The sequence below is a fragment of the Accipiter gentilis genome, chromosome 12 (genome assembly GCF_929443795.1).
Source record: "Accipiter gentilis chromosome 12, bAccGen1.1, whole genome shotgun sequence".
In the NCBI taxonomy this organism is placed as follows: domain Eukaryota; kingdom Metazoa; phylum Chordata; class Aves; order Accipitriformes; family Accipitridae; genus Astur; species Astur gentilis.
In genome coordinates this window covers 15807662-15825663 of record NC_064891.1, presented here as the reverse complement: position 1 = coordinate 15825663, position 18002 = coordinate 15807662, and the positions used below count along the sequence as shown (strand labels likewise).

General features: G+C 37.3%; 1 protein-coding gene across 4 annotated transcripts in view; it reads left to right on the top strand.

The window, feature by feature from the left end:
• Window positions 1-72: 72 nt before the first annotated feature.
• Window positions 73-18002, top strand: part of SCLT1 (sodium channel and clathrin linker 1) — a 47258-nt gene continuing 29328 nt past the window's right edge. For 2 of the 4 annotated variants that reach the window (XM_049814708.1, XM_049814704.1), the window contains exons 1-10: window positions 276-440; window positions 582-667; window positions 3246-3313; window positions 4010-4062; window positions 4984-5053; window positions 6187-6242; window positions 6622-6754; window positions 7560-7682; window positions 9726-9791; window positions 12462-12532. In XM_049814708.1, coding sequence (XP_049670665.1) covers window positions 634-667; window positions 3246-3313; window positions 4010-4062; window positions 4984-5053; window positions 6187-6242; window positions 6622-6754; window positions 7560-7682; window positions 9726-9791; window positions 12462-12532 — 674 coding nt within the window. In that variant the 5' untranslated portion in view covers window positions 276-440; window positions 582-633. Of the gene's footprint in view, window positions 143-275; window positions 441-581; window positions 668-3245; window positions 3314-4009; window positions 4063-4983; window positions 5054-6186; window positions 6243-6621; window positions 6755-7559; window positions 7683-9725; window positions 9792-12461; window positions 12533-18002 lie in introns of those variants that run through there. The other 2 variants (XM_049814706.1, XM_049814705.1) reach the window with 2 other exon arrangements.

Sequence of the window (18002 nt, the reverse complement as noted above, 5' to 3'; positions counted from 1 at the left end):
CTCACCCCAACCTAACCCTCCCCTTTTCCGAGGTTGGCGGGCTCGGTCGCTCCGCCGCCACGTGACCGACGCGCTGCTTGGAGCCGAGCTGGTCGCTAAGGGAAAAGGCGGCGGTAGTGGTAGCAGCTCGCGGGGTAGGTAGGTGGGCGCGCGCTGGACTAGTCCGCGAGGCAGGCCCCGCCTTCGGCCGTTCGCCGTGACTGGGGCGGCGCCGCCAAGCGGGGTTAACTGTCGCTGAGGCGGCGGTGGGGGGGGATGGGGTGAGTGTCCTCGGGGCCAGCCGCCGCCTGGGGTGGTTTCTTCGTCTCTGGGCGGTGGTGGTGGGATTGTCGTGCTGGGCTGAGGGGAAGGGGTAGGTGTAGAGGGGGAGGCCGTGGTTACTGCCTCCGCCCCGGCCAGCTGCAGCCTTACAAAGGCTTTATTTCACGAAGTGGGAGCTGGTAGGTGAGGGGCAGCGCGTCTCCAATGTTTGGAAGTTATTGTCTCTCATCTTTCTTATCCGCCGATAGAGGCGAAAGCCCGCCGGGCAGCGGGGGTTGGCGAGCGGCTGAAATAACCGGCTTTCCGTCGGGTTGTTGTAGGTTTTTCCTGGGGAGGAACTCTCAGCGGCGGTGGAGCTTTTCCACTGGAAATATGGCCACTGAGCTCGGCAGTGGGGGAGAGCCAGGTGAGGTCTCGGCGAGCGGTCGGCTTCGTGGGCTGCCTGTCTGCTCCCGACATATCGCGGGTTGGCTCGGGTGCTGCTCCGGGGCTGTTTGAAGGACGGAGCTGAGTAGCCGAGGCCTGGACCCTGCCTCTCCGGAGCTGGCGTCAGTTTCTACAGAGGGTAGAAACCCTTTTGCCTGTGGTTGTAGCGATGAAGATTGATATTCTGTAGCTCTTCTAGTGTTCGCTATAGTGAATAACAACATCAAAGCTACTTTTTAGTTAGTTGAAGAGTAATAATTAAAAGCTGCTGCTGAGGGTAATAGCCAAAACCACGTGCATTTTGTGTGATAATGCCTCTTTTCTCCAGTTAAGAGACTACTGTGTTTCCTATGCTTGTCTTCCACCTGAAAGGCAAAAAAGCTGTCTTGCCAGTTACTCATAAAATTTCTTTTACAGACTAAAATCAATATTTTTAATTGTGTTGTTTGTTACAATTTTGATTATTTTAATGTAAGCTTAATATGACTGAATCAGAGTACACTTTCATTCCTTACCAGCAAAATACTGGCAAAATTACTTCTACAAAGTTTATATTACTATAAGTAAGGAGTGGTTTGATGTGTAGTCCCAAGAACGTTACTGTCAATTAGTGTTGTGGGACAACTTGATAGCACAGCAGGAAGTAGGATGAGATCACAGTGCATAAAGTGCTATGGCTGTGCATCACTCAAAAATCAAAATTTCAATTGGTATTAAACTTTGTATGACAGCTTTGGGTGGCCGAAGGTGAAAAAAACAGCTCTTGATTCCAAGGACTGTAGTAGCAGAAGAGCTTCTGTCTGAGCCAACAGACTCAAAAAATATGGCTCAAAAGCCCATATCTTTATCAAGCTTTGCATGAGTATTTATTAAACTGTGATGTGAACAAATAATGGATTTTCAAATATTGGGATTTTGCTTTTTTATATCTATCTAATTTGTCTGAGTGTAGCTTCTTTAGTCTGTAAATCTGTAGGCTCTAAATAGAGCTCAGACCAAGTTCACTGTGAAGTGGTAGGAGTTGCCTTTTCTATCAAGGAGTTTAATTCTCTCTTTTAAAAAACTTTACACATTTTGAAAGGTGCCAAATGATAACTTTGAAGTTGGCTGGTATGCCACCTGAGACATAAGTTATTTGAGGCCTGCTGTAAGTCTGATATATGGATTGATGTTTCTCCTGTTTTATGAATGTGAAATTGAAGTTCTAAAATGCTGAATGTGTGTAATACACACAGGAAGAGATTCTCTAAGCATTATTATTTTTAATGTTGTAAATATTTGTTGTGTTAAATATGTAGCTGTAAAAAAGGTTCTCCAAATGAAAAGCTAGTCTCTGGCACTGATCAGTTATAAATTGAGTTTTACGTGAATGCATTTTGAACTATCAGCAGCCAACCCTACAAATAATAATTCCTCCATTTCAATACATATTTTTGTGATACTACTGAAGACATACACCTTTTATCATAATGTATTTAATGATTCACTGTTGAGGGTGAGTATGTCTGTAAGGGGTGTTTAAGATTTGTCCCCTTTTGTAGCTGTGGCCTCTCATGTTTGCAGACTGCTTTGGCTGATGTGGGCTGCTACTTTTCCTCTTTCCTGTTCCTTGGCATCCTTTTACTTTTACCTCCTTTCTATACCCTCTGTCTTTTTTCTATACCCTCCTTTAGAGGATGAGAATCAGAAAAAGAACCATTGGGATGTGTATTTTAAAAAAAAAATAGGCAAGAAGTTGTTTTAAATGAAAATGTTTGCATTACCTTCCTGACTTCCTTTTTCTTCCTCTTTACCCATTCCAGTTACAAAGGTGTTACTCAGATTCTTATGGTTTTGTTAGATGAAAGAACATTCCATGAACAAGAGAGAAGAGCTATTATTTCTCCTTTCCAACTTTCTGCTGTTTTTTTCAGAGACTAATTGTACTACAAATTAAATCCCAATAGCCAAAGTTAGATGAATAAGGGGGGAGACTGACACCTTAGTTGATGTTCCTAACTTAGCAGTGTGGAATCTCATTATTCATTATTCTTTGCTTCTTTCAGAAAAAGCAGATACTAGCAGACTGCATTTCTTCATTCTTGTTTTGGTTTCATCTGGATATACTTGAATGCTCAGATCCATTTATCAGCGAAGCTCTTGACCTAAGTTTGTTGAATGTTTATTAAGAACTGCAGGGTTGAGTTCCCAACAACAGGTTAATTGTCAAACATCCAGCTAGTTGAATTGGACACAAAATGTGATTTTTTGCATGTAGACCTTGTGAATCATTAAGATGTGTATTTGTGAGTTTTCTAGGCAGAAACTTCATTTTTTTTAAATTTCTAAAAGAAAACAGAAGGAATATGGAAGAAATGGAATTCATTATTATTACACAGCCTTTAGGCTTTTTCAAGTCCTATTTGCATTAACATAATTGTGCTAAATTGAAGGCACACAACTGCTTCATAAAATTCTTCTAAGCACTACGCTGTTAAACATATTTCTGACTGCCAGTCTGGTTTATCTAGATAATGGCCTGTGTTGTAGCTATGATTCTCAAACTTTGTGTTTTTCAGATCAGGGGCTAAAGGTGGCACTTGGACAGTATGAAACAGATGAGATTTTGAGAGCTACTGCTGAGCAAGTACGTGAACTCAGGGATGGAAGTAAGAATTTTTGTGATGAGGTTTTGAGACAAACATCTTTGCATACGTAGAGCACAGCCCACTTTAATGTGGGCTGGCCTTGCTTTAGGTCCATCACACAAATCTAGAGTTGCTTGTTGTTTTTCCAAGCAGCAGAATAAATCTGTCATAATGGTGAATTCTGGTGGTTTTGGTGCATTTTGAAAAGTTTGTCATGTGCAGGAGAACATACCCCTGAAGTAATACTTGATTTCTACTTTAGTAGACTTTCTCACTTTTATAGACTTCTCTTTTCCAAGACGTTTGTCTCCTGCAAAGTTAACTTTTTGTGCTGGGTACCATAAGCTTGTCTAAAAGTCTGTGCAGGAGCTAGGGCATCAGCACTTTCCTGATGCCGAGATGCATGGAAATGAACTAAGCACACAAACTTACGATAGTTCTTTTAAGAGCAAGATTATTCCCCCTCACATGCAATTATGCTTTATATCAGAGCATCTCCAGGGGAAAAAAAAAATCAGATTTTTTTGAAATTGGGCCAGCACTCAAGGATTTTTGAACATAATCCTGGAAGTGGTCATGTGGGATATTGTGTATGATTACAGTACAGGCAGAACAGCAGCTTTGGGTTGCATGTAAAAATTTAAAACTCTATGCAGTCATGTGCAGGTACTAATATGTAAAGTATACCATTACAGCAAAATGCCCCTGGTGGTGATGGCATACCAGGATCCAGGATGATGGACCAAAGGTAACTAATTGCAAATTATAAGTGGGAATACTACAAAGAATTCAAAAGAAATTGACATGTGCTTTTAAAAGTGTAAATATCCAGGTGAACTTGGTCTTATGTATGTGTGTTCACAGCTCTGAGAACTTGTGAATGGAGTCTGTAAAAGTGTTCCTGTAGCAATTGGTTTTAGACACTATTCTGTTTATTCAGTAAATTAAATCTATTACTTTTCTTCCCCAATCTGTAGAATAAAAGGTGGGAGATGAATGAAGGAATTCTCTAGTCTAAATTTTAAGATAATAAACAAAAGTACAGGTAAGATTGTGCTGATCTAGTTAACACAGGTAACTGCTGTCTGTTGAGGTCAGGTGGATGTTTTTAAAAATGCTTATCTGACAATCTTCAACTAACAGTTGCCTGTTGGCAAATGGTTTAATAATCATAGTAATTTCGTGTTACAAAAATAACCTATCCTTTCTTGTTAGATTTTAAGGCATTATCACTCTGGACTAATACAGAATTTTCAGAGAATTACGATAAATTACAAAAATATTAGGAGGGAAAAAGTATATAAGTAGAACTACATTATTTTACATTGTCTTATAGGCCACTTTACTGTTGCATGTGGCAGCAGTAACAAAGCCTAGTCTTCAGTCATTTGGGATTCTATGTATGAAATATTAATGTTACATTAATGCTCATTTATTATGTCCCATGTTCTACTTCTGTTATACGGGAAATCTGCTATTACTGATCATACTTTAAAAGTAGTAATTAAATTTGTTCATTTGATTCTGGTGAATGTTGAGCTTGGGAATAAAGAAAAGTGACTGTTTTGTTCTGTTCTCTAGATTAAGAATTCTTTAAAACTAGTTAAATAAAAGAACAGTGTTTCAGCGTTTCTAACATTTATTCTAAGTATGTATTTCAACTTTTTAGCTTGTCAACTCTAATCACAGAGTATGATAAACACTTGGAAGAAATGAGACAACAGCTGCAGCTTTATCAGGTATGGATGTTCCTAATGTTTCAGACTGTATATTCTTAATATTTTATAGTGTTAATATCTAGGCCATTAGCTTTTGTCAATAAAGGAAAGTATGCCTGCACCATTCTTCACAAACTTGCTGGACTGCAGTCTGCCTCAAATGGAAGAACAGAGAGCTTTCTCTGGAAAGGTTGGGAGATTGTCCAAATTGCACAGATTACTGTGTGTTTGGAGAAGTAGTGTTGTGAAATGAAACATGCACGGTTTATTTCTCTAGATGTTCTTATACGGTTGCAGGTATTTTCCTAGATGACGTTCAGATGAGGCAGCTGTTTCTCTCTTTCCTTACAGGTCTGACCTTGGCCATGTGGTCCAGTGCAGTCCTGCAAGTGTAGATACACCCAGCCTTTTTCATTCTTAATAATTCTTCAGATTCAAATAATTCTTTAAATGTTTATTATCATGGAGGCTGAGATATTGGGGGACTGTCCTTATTTCAGCCACAGAAAAATGAAACTTTTGAGTGCTTCATATGATCACTGACAAGCAAAATGACATGTTCAATAATTAAAACCTGTGGCATACAGAAAGCAATTTTTACTTGTGATCTACATGCAGAAGTTATACTCTGGTTGTGGTTTAATGTGCTTAATTTGTTTGATCTGTCCATCATAAAGATTCTGCAGATGCAGTCTTCAAGCTTGGCTGATTTCAGAAGGCAATAGAAACAGTGTGGTTTTGTTGCACTCTTTAGTTAACAAAACAGTTCATTTGACTCATGTAACTGAAGTTTTTCCTCAGTTAATTCCTGAACTCTTTTCTCAAATGCTTACTGCATAAAAGACAAGTTATCTACTGTATCCCTAAAAGAACTCGAGTTAGTTAAGAATCCATCTGTAGGAGCTATAAGAGTTCCAAAAGGTAACTCTAATGCTCATAATAACTTCTGAATGCTGAGGTATAACAGGACTTAGCAGCTGTGAAATTTAAGTGGCATCCTGTGACTTTCCTTAAAGGAAGTGACTTTCATTTACTGTATTATGCTGAATTAAATTGTCCATCTGTTACAGTATCAGTCAGAATTAAAAGGTAAAAGAATCACCAAAGTTTGTGTCACTTAAATGAGTGCTTACTCTTGCGTATTTTTGTGTTAGGTGCAAATGAATGAGATGAGACTAAAATTTGAACAAGTCACCAAGGAAAATGAAAGGTAAATAATTGCACTGCCCTGTTACTACTGCTGTTTTTCTTGATTTCTAAACCCTAAAAAGCTTTTTTTCTAGGACCTTGAAATCTTTTGAATCTACTTAATAGTTGAAGACTTCATACTCGTGAGCTTAATGTGAGAGTCTTTAAGTGCTTAATATAGATTACAGCATCAGGTTTAGGAGTTGTAACCATATCTCTAGAACAACTAGATATTAAACTATTTCAAATTATCTGTTGTGTTTGTAGAATGTAATTTAATAGATTAAAATATGACTTAGAAGTAAATAGTACATGCAGATTGAAGGTACAGTATACTTCAGTTGTTAAAAAAAATTCCTGTTGGAGAAATGCTTTGCTGAACTTGGTTCTTTGAATTTCAGGCTGCATGCAGAGTTGAAAGAGGCACTTGAGAAGCAACTGGAGGCTCTTCCTTTCATGCCTCTGGGAACTGATATTCCTGCAGATGAAGGCATAGTGAGAAATCTTCAAGAACAACTACAACTTACAAAGCAAGTGTGTGACATGAAACATTTGTACTGTTTTATTTCTCTTGTTGTGCCTTGGCAGATTAGGGGAAGCTGGTTTATTTGTTGGCTCAGAATTCCGTTGTTCAGAGTTCCTTGAGACTATTTTGGGGTCCTCTTGACTTTCTGTAGCTGAAGAAACAAGTACTTATACTTTCAACTTAAAGACCTGAAGGAACTTCTTTCCTAGATTAATATAAGTTTTTTATGTTAATTTGTGCCTGTAACTTTAGGTACTTGACTTGATCTTTATATTGAATTCCTGACCAGGAAATTAGTGAAGTACTTTGTTCAATTCAAGTTTTTGTAGTAGCTTGTCATTTTAATCAAAAACGTTGTCATGTGATACAAGGAAGCAAGTATATGTGGGGTATAGAAAATAATATTTAAATCTGAAAAGGTAAGCAAGTCGTCTTGAGCTTATTACAATGATGTATCAGTCCTTTGTTGCGTATGATTAAGTTCAAGTTAAACTGACAGTTGAATTTTGGTATTTGAATATTATATATACTGTAGGCCTACAGTAAATACGTGTGAAAGTTTGAGCTATTAAAAAAAAAAAGGTAGAAAACTTGCAGTTCACTTGTAGGTGGAATTTGATGAACTTGTAATCATCTGTTTTTCTGCACCTGAATTTGGTATTTTGTCTGTGTAGTTGTAATGTGTGCAGAGAAAATACAGAAACTGGCATTTCTTCAAAATAGAAGTTAAGATCTCTCTTTTTAGAGAATGATAGATGAAGGTAAATGTGCTATAATAGAATATTTTATACAAACCATTGTTCTCTAACTTAGGAAAAAGAACAAGCAATAGAGCTCTGGCAGACTGTATTACAGGAGCATGATCGACTCCAGCGGCAGTACCAGGAACGCATGACTGAAACGCAGATTCATGTGGCTGAAAGGCAAAAGCAGAAAGTAATTTTCATTTATGTTTTTGTTAATTTTGGTATGTCTTTCTATGCTGTAGAGATTCTGGGTTTGTGTGTAGTCAAACAGAAGTGGGGGGGTTCTACCAGTACTGTTAATTATTTTCCATAATAGTCATCTAGTTGAGTGGTCAGATGTGGTCACTGATTCATCAGCTAAATACAGTTACAATTGGAAGAGTTCTTTATTCCAAATATATGGGCAGGAACTTGGGGAGTGCACTGAGTCTGAGTCTTGGTGCATGTATATGTACCCAAGATATGCATGTGCATATAAATAATCATGTGTTTGAACTGCATGGTTGGAAATCTTCAGTAGAGCTCAACATCTGAAAAAGCTGCTAAAGATTTCCAAGTTGTGAGGTGGAAGTCTTCCATGTTTTCTCCTATGTTTGAATCCTGAATTTTGTCTGTAAGATCACAGTGGTATAGTGGAAAAAGTAGTCTCTGTTTCCTGTTGTCATTCAGTAAATAAGTGTGGGAAACAAATGAAAACTCAAGTTCACCAGTATTCTTCTAATGCTAGCTTGTGTTTAGCAGTCTGTTTCTGGGGAAGACCTGTCAGGAAATCTTAGTTCAGAAAACCTGTTGTGCTCTGATGAGCTATATAAAGATGGTGTGAAAATTGTGCTGTATAAAGATAGCGTGAAGAACTAATAGAAACTTCATGCCTGTATGTACCTCGCTGCAGATATTTCTAGGTCCGTAAAGAGATGTTACAAATTTTTTTTAACATTTCATTTCCATTTTCAAGTACACTATACTTGTGGGCACAATTACAGCTTACCTACATAACAGAAATTTTTTTTACTGATTTTTGTGCTTTTGTGGTATTAAGTCCACCTCACCAATATGTTCTTTTCCAAGAAACAGGAAAAATACCTGTACAGCTATTGTACGCTTTCAAGTTTCATAGTTATTTCAAGTAATAGTTATGAGGACTCTTATCTACATGTAGTTCCATGTTTTTGCTCCTGTTCCTTTTATTAGATTATTTCTTGTGTTGCATTGTCAGTTATTGGTAACATACACATGGTAGAACATACAGAGTTATTGGTAGCTGTTGGAGGGTTTAGGGCTGTCAGATTCCACTTCTCATTGGTAACTAAATTTGTGGTGGATTTAAATGCCATTGTAACAAGAACGAGGTTGAGCTGCCTTCTATTCTTAAATGCCACTGGTCTCCCACAGAAAATGGCTTTTCAGTTAAATCAACTTTCCTATTTTAGTTTTTGCTTTTAATGGAGGAGCAGAAAATAGCTGTCAGAGGTAAATAGAAATAGGTAAGATCAACTAGAATTAGAATTGACAGAAAGCAAAGATGAGAGAGGATATCGTTGTAAGGGTTGGACATAGTAAATAAGGGAGTTGTTGGAATATGTTTTGAGCATATACTTGGCCTTCAGACTGTTAAATAAATGCAGCACAATTAGTAGATACTCCAGCTCAGGGGCTTGAGTGTTCTGTGTGCTCTGAAGACACTTGGCGTGCTGCAGATGATTTTTTTTTTTTTTTTTTTTTTCTTTGTTATGCTGTTTTTCCTAGGATGACAGAGTTCGTGTTCAGGGACTCAAGAGTTTAACTGAACACTTTTTTTGTATGGACACAAAACACCCTATATGGTAAAAAGCAAATTAAACATATCCTTACAGGCCTTGTTAAATTAAGGGGTACATGTCTGCTCCTGTTCTTAGCAAAAATGCTTCTGGTAGCATCATAGTCTGTGTGGCTCTTTAAAGGCAGTACTTGTGTATGCGTTCATGTTTTGACAGTAAGCGTGTATGAGTTTTGGAAGGAGGCAATTTGTAACTGAGTGAAATTCAGATACATTTTTCAGTAGTAAATCTAATTTTCCAGATTACTAGGTCAGCAGCTAAAAGCAATCTAAATAAAATCTACAAAGGCATATTGAATTTCCTGCAACACATATGAATTTTTCTGAAAATGTTTTCTGTTGACTATGAAACTCTCTAATTATACACTCTTTATGATAATGATGATGATTACAAGAATCTTTGAATTCTCTTTTTAGGATCAACTGACTGGCTTTCAACAGTTGACTCGGCAACTGCGTATAGCCAATGAGAAAATGGAGTTGGTAAGTAAAACCTTGTGAACAGTGACCTAGTAAATTATTTTTTTCACTACCAGAGCCTCAAAGTATAAAAGAAAAGCAAAAAGTCCTTCATATATACCTAGTTAAAAAAGAAATTGTGCCACTCAGATTTGCAAACTTCTCTAGGGATAGTAAAACATCAGGTAGTAATGGCTTTTTTCCTGAATTCCAAACAGCAGGTTAGGGTGGTTGAGAGGGTAGCTCTTAATACTATGCAACCTCTTTCTTCAGGAACTCAGTGGTAAACTTAAACTCAGAATTGTAGTATGTGGTGAGTGTACTTAAGTCACACGTTCAAAACCATGTTCACAAAGCAGAAAATCATAGAACCGTAGAATGGTTTGGGTTGAAAGGGACCTTAAAGACCATCTAGTTCCACCCCCCCCCTGCCATGGGCAGGAACACCTTCCACTAGACCAGGTTGCTCAAAGCCCCATCCAGCCTGGCCTTGAACACCTCTCAAGGTGAGAGGACATCCACACCCTCTCTGGGCAACCTGTCCCAGTGCCTCACCACCCTGACAGTGAAGAATTTCTTCCTAATATCTAATCTAAATCTACCCTCTTTCAGTTCAAAACTGTTACCCCTCATCCTATCACTACACTCCCTGTTGCAGAGTCCTTCCCCATCTTTCCTGTAGGCCTCCTTTAGGTACTGGAAGGCTGCTGTAAGGTCTCCCTGGAGCCTTCTCTTCTGCAGGCTAAACAACCCCAACACCCTTGGCCTTTTCTCATAGGAGAGGTGTTCCAGCCCCCTGATCATCTTTGTGGCCCTCCCCTCGACCTGCTTGAGCAGCTCCATGCCATCCCCCAGAGCTGAACACAGTACTCCAGGTGGGGTCTCAGAAGAGTGGCGTAGAGGGAGACAGTCATGTCCCTTGACCTGCTGGTCATGCTTCTTTTGATGATGACCTCTTATATAGGCTAGCTCTGCCACATGTTCATCGATTCCTAGTTTGGCTCTGCTGGCTTCAGTGTCTTTGTCACTGACCTTTTCAGGGATTTTTCTGAGCTCTAATCATTTCCTAGTGCTTCATCCATATCCATAGATTATGAGACTTTTTAGTTTCTAAGCTTTAGCCTAGAACTTCCAGGATTGACAAACAATTTTAATATCTTAGAAAAATCAAGGTGAAAAATGTGAGGTTTCTGGCTGAGCAGCTTCTTCTCTGAAAGACATGATTCCTGTGTGATTTTTTTGATTAATGTTTGTCTTGGATACTGGCAGTGCGAAAAGACTCCTAACCTGCTAGAGGCTGTCTACTCTCTTTTGTCTTTGTCACTGGAACCTTTTTTCCTCACATCTGACCTCTTGTTAAAATACAAGCCTGTTTATTTGGAAATACTGTAGGTATGAAGCAAATTGGTAGTAGGTACCTCACAAAACAGAATCACTGAATGCTTAAAGTCATGAAATTGGAAAGGGATGATGTGGAGACGAGAGAGTGAAATATGTGAACTCTTTGAAAGAGATGGAAACAGATGATAAGATAAAGGTAATCCATTTGTTTGCCTTATCCAAAAAACATTAGGCAAGGTCTGTTACCAAAGATATAAATATGTCATGGTATAAAGAAGCATGGCCTTTCTTGAACTAACAAACTGAAAAATAGGAAGTGAAGAGACAGAGTAATTAGTCAGCTTTTTTATTGTGGTAAAACAGCTGTGTTTCCTAGATGTGCTCAGGTTAGAGTTGTTCAGCATATTTATGAATGTTCTGGAAATTAGATTCAGTATTAAGGCAACAGTGTTCACTACTGATGTTAAAGTATTTGGGGTAGTGAAAACTGAAGTAAAGTGCAGAAATTTGCAGAAAGATCTCATGATACTGAGTATCTGAGTGAATTTTGTCTGACACTTTGCTATTAATAAAAGCAAAATAACGCATGTAGGCAAGAGGGAGCTTTCACTTTGTGATGGTCTTGAAATTAACTGTTACCACTTTGAATAGGTATTTTAGAAGCAGGAAGTGATTGAAAACAATTCTTAGCCACAGTCAAAAAAGCAAGAAGAATGTCAGCAATTATTAGGAGTCAGGGAAAGGGAATATACTGTGCTTAAGTCCGCAGTAGAGTAGCATCTTGAATGCTTGCCTGCAGCTGTGCTCATCTCTAATACCTCAATGAAATGTATATATAAGATCTAGAAAAGGCTAGTAGAGTAACAAAAATATGAAGTGATTCTCAAGTGAGAAGACAATTGAAGGAGAATGACACCTCCAGCACTATGGCTGGCATAGAAAAAATGAAGGAAGAGCACTTGCTCATTTTTTCTCTGTCTCTAAACCAAAGGAATTCTTTCCAGCAATATGAGGTCTACTGTGGTACTTATTGTCACAAGGTATTCTAGACACCTAAACTAGATGGGAATACAGATGGTCGGTCTGACTTATTACAATTCCTCATCTCAGGAAGTTCTTGCACTACCAAAATATGGGGAAAGAAGGGTAGGATTAGGTAACATCACTCTGTATTTGCTTTTCTGAAATACTCTACCTAAACCTTGGCGCTTGGAGACCGGCAACAGTGTTAAACAGACCTTATTGGCTATTTTTATGCTTACTATATTCTGTAGAAATGCCCTGTGACAAATCTGAATGTATAACATGTCAATACAGTAAGAAACATGTTACAAATACCTCCTTATTTTGCAGACCAATCAACAGTTTCTGAAAACTGTAGCAGAACAGAATGTGGAACTAGAGCAGCTACGAAAACAACTGAGGTATAAACCAGGCAATTTAAGAAATAATTTAATATCTTCTCTATAGCTTTTTGTAACCTGCTGCTCTATCATGGGCCTTGTTTGTACTGCAAACTGACTTGATAGTGATACAACGGTTTCAGTTAATGCCTCTGAAGTTTGTTAGAAATGTGTGCATCATTAGCATTAGGGTAGCATATTTCCAGTTATTGTTTGGTTCAGCTGTTTCCTCAAACATTTAACATTTGACCTTTGATTTAAAAGGAACAATGTATCAGTATAACAGCAAAATTGACTCTGAAGATAGGTTTTCATTAGAATACAGTTTGCTCAAAATCCAGTTACAGAATTACTCAATGCAGTTCTGAAATTTGAATGTTCAAAGTAGCTTTGAGTTCTAACGTTGTTAATAAAATTTCTATTCACTGTTTCTCAATAAAGAGCTCTAAACCATAGGCTCTTTGAAAGTTAGAGGTAAGAGAAATGTTAATTATATTCCTGAAGTATATCACAGAAAATGAGAGGAATATCTGTGACACAATTTCATGATTATTTGTATTTACAGCCAAAGCCTGTTCAGTGCCAGTTGACTGTAACTGTTAACTCTTTTAATTAGTGATGGCTGAGGTCAAAGTAATATTTAATTTCAGTAAATGGTAGATTTGTGGACTGACAATAAAAAGGAAATGGATTAATTATCAACCAGTGATATTATTTTTTTTGTATAGCATTACCTAATAATGTATATATTTTATAACTTTTATAAGTTTAAAATTTATAATGTACTTAAATTTTTTTTAATTATGAGTTTTTCCTTTGATTTTAGTTACTGTAATTTCCTTTGATACTGTTGATTAAAATATTTAATATGGTTGGACTGCTATGATGTTTCAGTTAGTTTCATCGTTTGATGTTAAAGAACGTCACCCCAACAATGGTAAAAATTTCCATTTTTATGTAAACAGTTACAGATGGCTCTGTGTGTTTGTGCATGCACACATGTTCATGCGCTCAATTTTGTATGCAGCTTTTGCAGGTAATGCTGGTATTTAGACACCTAGGTTGGCTGAATGCATGCTGATACTGGTTTTATTCCTCCAAGACAGAACGGCTGCATCAGATGTTCCCTCTCCTCTCTTCCAAACCCATACAAAATATTACACGAAGAGCAATTGGTATCTGTTGTACTGCCAAGTGCTTATCACTGTAAACATTGGGTGTTATACAAATTTCAGCGTCTATTTAATAAGTCTAGTTGTACTATTTGTAGATATTAAAGTTACTGTGTCACAATACTCGGAGCAAAATATACAGGTTTAGAGTGAATGGACAGATTCATCAGTGTTGAATATTAGTCACTGTTGAATATTTATTAATCAACTTTAAAATTGGTCTTTTTTTCAGGATTGGTTGTATCCAAACTTTCTGTTAGAGCAATAAAAATTAGTATTGTGCTTTCACCACCCCCTGCTTGGTACCTTATGGTTTACTTACTAGAAGAATTTTATTTGTTTTAAACAATGTTTATTTTTCCATTTCCTTTGTAAAATAAATCTAGGACCAGAACCTGCTTAGAAATGCCAAGTTACCTCAATCACTGAAGATGTGTTTTTGAGGGGAACTTGTTAGCACTTCACTTCTATTAGCCAAGATTTTTCCATGGAAAAACTATTCTCAATAGTAGTGTGTTTTGGAGAGGGAAAATGTTGTGACAAGCAATCAACGATTAAGGTGGTATTTAGGGTATTTGCTAAAATAAAGTATTTCTAAACTCAGTCATCACTTGCACTTCGCTTGTGCATGCTACTATTCTTAAAGGGAAAGAACAATATTTTCATATCCCTACTTTTTTGGAATTCCTTTCCTTGCAGAGGGTATTAGTACTGAATTTTACCATTTGGTATCTCATTCATCTATAAATCTTTAGTATTGCATTGACATGTTTATGTTGACTTTTAATAAGTGGATATGAAAGCAATTGGCATTAACTGAACCTATTTTAGACACTCAACAAAAGCTATCAATACTCAGTTTATTACTGCATTTCTAATACTCAGTGGTTTTGATGTAAAAAAAACAAACAAAAAAACCCCACCAAAACCAAACAACTTTAAAATCATTTACGTTTTGGTTGAACAGCCAGTTGAGTATTTTTGTCAAAATTACAGATGATGTGATTTCCTTTGGTCTCACCTTTATTACATCATCTTTTTTTAAAGGAAACTCCTTTTTAGGCTTGATCCTTGGAGCTATCTGAAATTCTTTAATGATACCACTTTGATCAAATAATTTAGAATATGGCACGACAACCAAAATGGCCAAACTCTTTGATTCATAGCCATGCATACACAGAAGGATCTGTCTAACAGTCTGTATGGCAATGAGCGTGGATAGTAGAAGGGAAGTGCATGTTTTCTGCTTAAGTGACTGCTTCCAGAAGAAGATATATTAAAAGGTAGATGTCCCTGAGATGGACTGAAAGCTAGTGGATCATCTTACTCTGAAATTTTACTCGCATTTGCCCAAATATACATGCATATTTTTGATTAGTTGCTGTTTTATAAATAGTGAAATTGTGAGTGAATGTAGACTTCCATCAAAGTATCCACAGGGCTAGAGTAGTCATCTTCCTTATTTCAGAACACTAGATTTCTGATTTAATATGTTCTAGCTGGGCAAGACTGCTCAACACATGTGGCTTAAGTCAAAGCAGTTAACTGCATGCTATTAATCAATAAATGGACAATCAGTGACCTATACATTAATGATCAATATTAATAATAACAGGTAAACCCTGATACTAGGCATTTGCAATATATGAATAAACAAACACGAATCTGTAAACAGCCATGTGTAATTGATCCCGTGAAGTACTGACTGATCTCACACACTCTTTCTTGCTTGCTCTTACATAGGTATGCACATCCTCTCCCACAGGAAGCATGGAGTCAAAGTTCGGGCATGTGTGCACAGATACTCCCTTTTTGAGACTTACGTGTTCCCCTGTGCATACCCCTCCTGCTGAAGGTGTGGGTGCTCCAGCTTTATGTGTACTTGCGCTGCTTCCTGAAGTCTGTTAATTGTGCCCTGCTGAGACAGCACCCCATGAGTTCCTGTGCACACACCTGATAATGTTGGTCCCCATTTATTTCACCCTGGGCTGTCAGTCTGTCTGCTGGTTGCAGGCTACTCCTGGAGTCTGGTGGGGTGGCTGCTCTCAGACTTGTGGAAAGGTGGCAATGCCCATGAAGTGACTCTTGGCAGGGTCAAACACAGCTTCGCTGCTGGGCTGTCACTCTAAGGTCTGTCACCCACAATCACAAGTTTTCATGTTTCCTTTCAAGCTGTCATCTTCTCAGAAGTCTCTTTGTAACTGTTTAATCTGCCTGGCAGTGATCTCAAGCAACCTCTGTCATTGTTACTCTCCCCATGGCGTTCTCAGTTTTGGGCAAAGAGGGTCTCAGAGGAATTTTGCATTTCTAATTACAAGCACTGATTACACTCATTTTCATCTCGGATCACCTAAAAGTTCTTGCAGCCCTAAAAACAGTACTGTTTTACTCAGAAAGCTAATGACAGCAGTTCTATATAGCTCTAAAGTAAGTGTTGCAGTGATTCTCAAAGGAGTCTGGAATGTTTTCACCAGTTGTTTCTCTTACATAAAGTTACATAGATGTAGTTTGCATGGATTTTATAGCATATATTGCAGACAATTCTAATCCTTTTGGATGTTTTTAATAGATTTACATTGATTTACGGTGATAGAGTAACAAGTTTGGGGAGGAAAAGTAGATTTTAAAAAAAAACAACTTGCGTATAAGAGAACTTATGTTTTATTTAGCTTTGTATGGCCTAGATTGAGTGTCATTTTGGAGCTTTTGATATTGCTAAGCTTATATGTGTTGATAAATTTTAAGTATTTTAAGATTAATACATAGCAAAATATATAATCTAGCACATGTAGCTGTAAAACACTTCAAACATGCTCCTGACATGTTGTCATCATATATTTCCAGTATGTATGCCTAAAGGAAGACTGCTAGATTAAGTTTTGGCAAGTCATCTGGGAAAATGAAGACAAAATTAAGAGTTCTGCTGGAAATTATTCTCAGGTTGATAATAGCTTTTATTCTTTAGATCAGAAGCTGACCTTACCCAAAATAAAAAATTGACATTTGGGCAAAAACTCCTTAAGAAGTGTTTGAGAACTGAGTCATTGCTTCTCATCGATGTGAACATAAACTTAGTATAAAATGTACAATTGCACTGTACTATTTGTGTACTATTTACGTACTGTTACGCTAGCTTTTAAGGGTCATAAGCTGCCATGCATAGAGATAATGTAATATTTAACGTATTTCTGTAGAGAATTGAGGACTGAACAGACATCGCATATTTATATGCTAGAATTTTTATTAAAACATCTATTAGTGCTTTAGTGTTTCAAAGCTCTCTTGCATACAGTTAATCATTTAGTTCACTGTATTATTGTTCTCTTGAATTAACTACAAGTAGCCGTCTCTGAAGGGCTGCTTAACAGTCGGTGATCAAATGGTCTTCTCTGGTGACGTGAACTGTTGAGTTTAGCTGCAGGTATTAAAAATGTTTTAATCTATATGCTAATGAGATATTTTTAAAGATCTGTAGATAAAACATACTAGCTAAGAAACTTGGCATTGCTAGGGCGTGTATCTGCATTTCAGAATCTTAAAGCTTTTAAACAGAACTTGCCAAGATTATGTTAAGGGTATATTGCACAGTGAAGAATAAAAGCTGTATCTTTAGAATCAATTTGTAGGCACACACCTCTGAATTTGATCTGAATCTAGTAATTAAAATGCATTTTTAATACTTAAGCTGTTCTGAGTTTTATGTCCTCATTTTTTTCTTATTTTTCCCTTCTTATGCTGGGTTTTGAGTTTTTGTTCTATTTTACAGCACATTTTAAATATTTTGGGGGAAGCAACTTCATGTCCTCATGAATTTAACAGTACTTTTTGTTGGAGAAAGGTGCATGATTCAGATAGAGTAAGATCAAAGTTTTGGACCTGCAATAAGGACCATGTGTCTGAGAATAATGTCTTTGTCTTTGGTTTTGCTTTTTAAAGAAATTATAACAAAATTAGTTTTTCTGATTAAGCTGAAATTAAGTATTTGCTATAGACTTGTTAGGATTATGCTTAATTTGCTTAAGACATTCATATAGGTATAATATGCTTTTGTCTTTTATGCCATTAAATCAAAATTATTATTTCTATAAGGAATTTTTGCTTGAAGTTGATTCTTAAAAGTATTAAATATTTTCTAGCTTCTTTCATGACTGCTAGTGCTCCAGATTGCATTAGCTTATCTGTTTGCTCTTTCTTAACTGTATCATACATTCAATTATTGGTCTTTAAATTTAGCCTAATATGCAGCCTGAATAATTGGGTTACACCCCAGGTGAAGGACTCTCTGTGTCTTTCTGTTCCCAAGTCAGAGGAGCAGGAGG